The 5,000-nt window shown below is 52.2% G+C and overlaps 1 protein-coding gene across 1 annotated transcript in view; it reads left to right on the forward strand.

Annotated features, from left to right (window-relative positions):
- Positions 1–3,971, forward strand: part of LOC134340651 (cytosolic 5'-nucleotidase 3-like) — an 83,663-nt gene extending 79,692 nt beyond the window's left edge. The window contains exon 9 of the mRNA XM_063038106.1: positions 3,414–3,971. Within this exon, the coding sequence (XP_062894176.1) occupies positions 3,414–3,551 (138 nt within the window). The 3' untranslated portion in view covers positions 3,552–3,971. The remainder of the gene's footprint in view (positions 1–3,413) is intronic.
- Positions 3,972–5,000: the final 1,029 nt, after the last annotated feature.

Here is a 5,000-nt window from a genome sequence, read left to right on the forward strand (position 1 = left end):
CAATTTCAATTCCAATGCGGAGGAACATCAGAAACTACAGAGAGGAGTGAACCCTTCCCAATACTACACCCACCCCCCCCCCCCACCGGAATCATCCTCTCCACATCCACGCTATCTGTGCCCTCTGGTCCTAGACTCCCCCACTATAGGAAACATCCTCTCCACATCCACTCTATCTGTGTCCTCTGGTACTAGACTCCCCCACTATAGGAAACATCCTCTCCACATCCACTCTATCTGTGTCCTCTGGTCCTAGACTCCCCCACTATAGGAAACATCCTCTCCACATCCACTCTATCTGTGTCCTCTGGTCCTAGACTCCCCCACTGTAGGAAACATCCTCTCCACATCCACTCTATCTGTGTCCTCTGGTCCTAGACTCCCCCACTGTAGGAAACATCCTCCACATCCACTCTATCTGTGTCCTCTGGTCCTAGACTCCCCCACTGTAAGAAACATCCTCTCCACATCCACTCTATCTGTGCCCTCTGGTCCTAGACTCCCCCACTATAGGAAACATCCTCTCCACATCCCTCTATCTGTGTCCTCTAGTCCTAGACTCCCCCACTATAGGAAACATCCTCTACACATCCACTCTATCTGTGTCCTCTAGTCCTAGACTCCCCCACTATAGGAAACATCCTCTCCACATCCACTCTATCTGTGCCCTCTGGTCCCAGACTCCCCCACTGTAGGAAACATCCCTTCCACATCCACTCTATCTGTGTCCTCTGGTCCTAGACTCCCCCACTGTAGGAAACATCCTCTCCACATCCACTCTATCTGTGTCCTCTGGTGCTAGACGCCCTCACTATAGGAAACATCCTCTCCACATCCACTCTATCTGTGCCCTCTGGTCCTAGACTCTCCCCACTATAGGAAACATCCTCTCCACATCCACTCTATCTGTGTCCTCTAGTCCTAGACTCCCCCACTATAGGAAACATCCTCTCCACATCCACTCTATCTGTGTCCTCTCGTCCTAGACTCCCCCACTATAGGAAACATCCTCTCCACATCCACTCTATCTGTGTCCTCTGGTCCTAGACTCCCCCACTGTAGGAAACATCCTCTCCACATCCACTCTATCTGTGTCCTCTGGTCCTAGACTCCCTCACTGTAGGAAACATCCTCTCCACATCCACTCTATCTGTGCCCTCTGGTTCTAGACTCCCCCACTATAGGAAACATCCTCTCCACATCCACTCTATCTGTGTCCTCTGGTCCTAGACTCCCCCACTGTAGGAAACATCCTCTCCACATCCACTCTATCTGTGTCCTCTGGTCCTAGACTCCCCCACTGTAAGAAACATCCTCTCCACATCCACTCTATCTGTGCCCTCTGGTCCTAGACTCCCCCACTATAGGAAACATCCTCTCCACATCCACTCTATCTGTGTCCTCTGGTCCTAGACTCCCCCACTATAGGAAACATCCTCTCCACATCCCTCTATCTGTGTCCTCTAGTCCTAGACTCCCCCACTATAGGAAACATCCTCTACACATCCACTCTATCTGTGTCCTCTAGTCCTAGACTCCCCCACTATAGGAAACATCCTCTCCACATCCACTCTATCTGTGCCCTCTGGTCCCAGACTCCCCCACTGTAGGAAACATCCCTTCCACATCCACTCTATCTGTGTCCTCTGGTCCTAGACTCTCCCACTGTAGGAAACATCCTCTCCACATCCACTCTATCTGTGTCCTCTGGTGCTAGACGCCCTCACTATAGGAAACATCCTCTCCACATCCACTCTATCTGTGTCCTCTAGTCCTAGACTCCCCCACTATAGGAAACATCCTCTCCACATCCACTCTATCTGTGTCCTCTCGTCCTAGACTCCCCCACTATAGGAAACATCCTCTCCACATCCACTCTATCTGTGTCCTCTGGTCCTAGACTCCCCCACTGTAGGAAACATCCTCTCCACATCCACTCTATCTGTGTCCTCTGGTCCTAGACTCCCCCACTATAGGAAACATCCTCTCCACATCCACTCTATCTGTGCCCTCTGGTTCTGGACTCCCCCACTATAGGAAACATCCTCTCCACATCCACTCTATCTGTGTCCTCTGGTCCTAGACTCCCCCACTATAGGAAACATCCTCTCCACATCCACTCTATCTGTGTCCTCTGGTCCTAGACTCCCCCACTATAGGAAACATCCTCTCCACATCCCTCTATCTGTGTCCTCTTGTCCTAGACTCCCCCACTATAGGAAACATCCTCTACACATCCACTCTATCTGTGTCCTCTTGTCCTAGACTCCCCCACTATAGGAAACATCCTCTCCACATCCACTCTATCTGTGCCCTCTGGTCCCAGACTCCCCCACTATAGGAAACATCCCTTCCACATCTACTCTATCTGTGTCCTCTGGTCCTAGACTCCCCCACTATAGGAAACATCCTCTCCACATCCACTCTATCTGTGCCCTCTGGTCCTAGACTCTCCCCACTATAGGAAACATCCTCTCCACATCCACTCTATCTGTGTCCTCTAGTGCTAGACTCCCCCACTATAGGAAACATCCTCTCCACATCCACTCTATCTGTGCCCTCTGGTCCTAGACTCCCCCACTATAGGAAACATCCTCTCCACATCCACTCTATCTAGATGGGCTGAGTGGCTTAGTTCTGCTCCTACTTACTGTATGCCTTATGGTCTTATAATCCAATCAAGAACCTATCAACCTGGCGGGCTGGAGATAGGTCTCTTCCAAAGGACGTGTAAGGCTCTCCTTCCCTCCGCTCGCCTGCAGTTCACCCTTGGGCAAGGTGTAGCACCTGCTTAGCCCTACGATCAGGGTCAGGTGAAACCGTGGGATCAGGTGGTGGACGGTCTTATGAGCAGCCGGTGCAGATCACAAGTCCTGGTGATGCGACCACTGACGCCAGGCAGGCAATCTCTGAAGAGTGTTGATAATGGCTGGGGGGATCATCCATCTTGTGAAGTCACTGCCCAGAAGAAGACGATGGCAAACCACTTCTGTAGGAAAATTTGCCAAGAACAATCATGGACACCGTGATCGCCCACGTCATGCACCACAGCACATAATGATGATGTCACATGGCACAGCACGGCACATAATGATGATGTCATATGACATGGTCAATAATGAATGACCAACCTTGGGTTTAAATACACCCAGCGATTTGGCCTCCACAGCTGCCTGTGGCAATAAATTCCACAGATTCACCACCGTCTGTCTGATGAAATTCCTCCTCATCTCCATTCTAAATGGGCGCCCCTCTATTCTGACAAGACCAGAAGCCCATCCTCCCAAATACCAAAGATATACATGCCAGTCGGCCATTGGGGTGTAATTGGCCAGCGGGGGTTCGTTGGCCTGTAGCTCTAAATTTAAATAAAAATTTTAAATCAATACTCTTCCTCTGTTCTGCGCCTGCAGGTCGATCAGTTCCTGGAGAAATACATGGCCTCCTTTGACATCGTCCTGGTGAACGACGAGACACTGGAGGTGGTGAACGCAATTCTGGATCACGTCCTGCAGCCCGCCCCATCCCTGCATGCAGGCGGGGAGAGCTAGAGACGCACGCTCAGGAGGCAAGAGCTTCCCTCTGCTAACCCGGGCTTGGCGAGACGTCCGGCGGTTTCATCCGAGGAAGCCGCCGCTCCCCTGCGCAGAAACGCGGGACACACAAAATGCTGGAGGGAGAGATCAACAGGTCAGGCGGCGCCTATGGAGAGGACGAAACGGTCGACGTTTTGAACCAAGAACATTCATCACCAGGAGTCCTCCAGCATTTTGTGTTTTACAGTGGGATTAATTTTCCCATAGGGAGGGGTTAGGATAAACATATTCTGCAGACGCTGGAAACCCACAACAAACCGCACACACACGCAAAATGCTGGAGAATCTCGGCAGGTCAGGCAGTGTCTATGGAGAGGAATAACCAGTCGATGCTTCTGACTGAGAGTCTTCATCAGGACTGGAAAGGAAGTTTGGGAGGGGGGGGGAGGTGCCAGAAGAAGAAGGTGGGGGAGGGCAAGGAGGCCAAGCTGAAAGGTGATGGGTGAAACCAGGGGGAAGGAAGTGGGAAACTGGGAGGAGATGGGTGGAAAAGGCAAAGGGCTGGAGAAGAAGGAATCGGATGGGAGGGGAGAGCGGGCCCAGGGGAGAAAGGGAAGGAGGAGGGGCACCAGGGAGAGGTGATAGGCAGATGAGGAGAAGAGGTAAGAGAGGGGAATAGAGAAAGAGGAAAGGCGGGTGGCGGAAAATTACCGGAAGTTGGAGAAATCGATGTTCCTGCCATCAGGTTGGAGGCTACCCAGACGGAATATGAGGGGTGGCTCTGCCAACCTGTGAGTGGTCTCATTGTGGCAGCAGAGGAGGCCATGGACTGACAGATCGGAATGGGAAATGGGGATAGGAATTGAAACGGCTGGCCGCCAGGAAATTCTGCCTTTTGTGGATGGAGCTGAACAACTCAACGCAGTCCACCCTCCCCCCCCCCACCACCAACCCCACACGCCAAATCTACACCAGGTCTCACCAACGTACCAGGGAGCTGTACCAGGAGCGCCGGATATAGATTCGCAGGTGAGGTGTTGCCTCACCTGGAAGGACTGTTTGGGGCCCTGAATGGAGGGGAGGGAGGGGAATCGACACGGGTCCTCCTCACCTGTCCTATCCAACCCCTGGATGAAAGAGGTGGGGCGGCACGATAGCCTAGCGGTTCGCCCAACTCTTCCCAGCACCTGCGACCCGGGTTCGATTCCCGCCGCCGCCTTTATGGAGTTTGTACTTTCTTCCCCCCGTGACCCCGCGTGGGTTTCCTCCGGGTGCTCCGGTTTCCTCCACAGTCCAAAGACGTTGTTAATTGGTCATTGTCACTTGTCCCCGTGATTAGGCTGGTAGTAAATTGGGGGATTGCTAGGTGGCATAGGTTGAAGGGCTGGAAGCCTTTATTAAATAATTTTAAAAATCTGAGTGATAGATGTGGGTGTTAGCAGGAGTGTCTTCCCCTCATAAATT

This window comes from Mobula hypostoma, chromosome X1 (assembly GCF_963921235.1).
Source record: "Mobula hypostoma chromosome X1, sMobHyp1.1, whole genome shotgun sequence".
Classification (NCBI taxonomy): Eukaryota; Metazoa; Chordata; class Chondrichthyes; order Myliobatiformes; family Myliobatidae; genus Mobula; species Mobula hypostoma.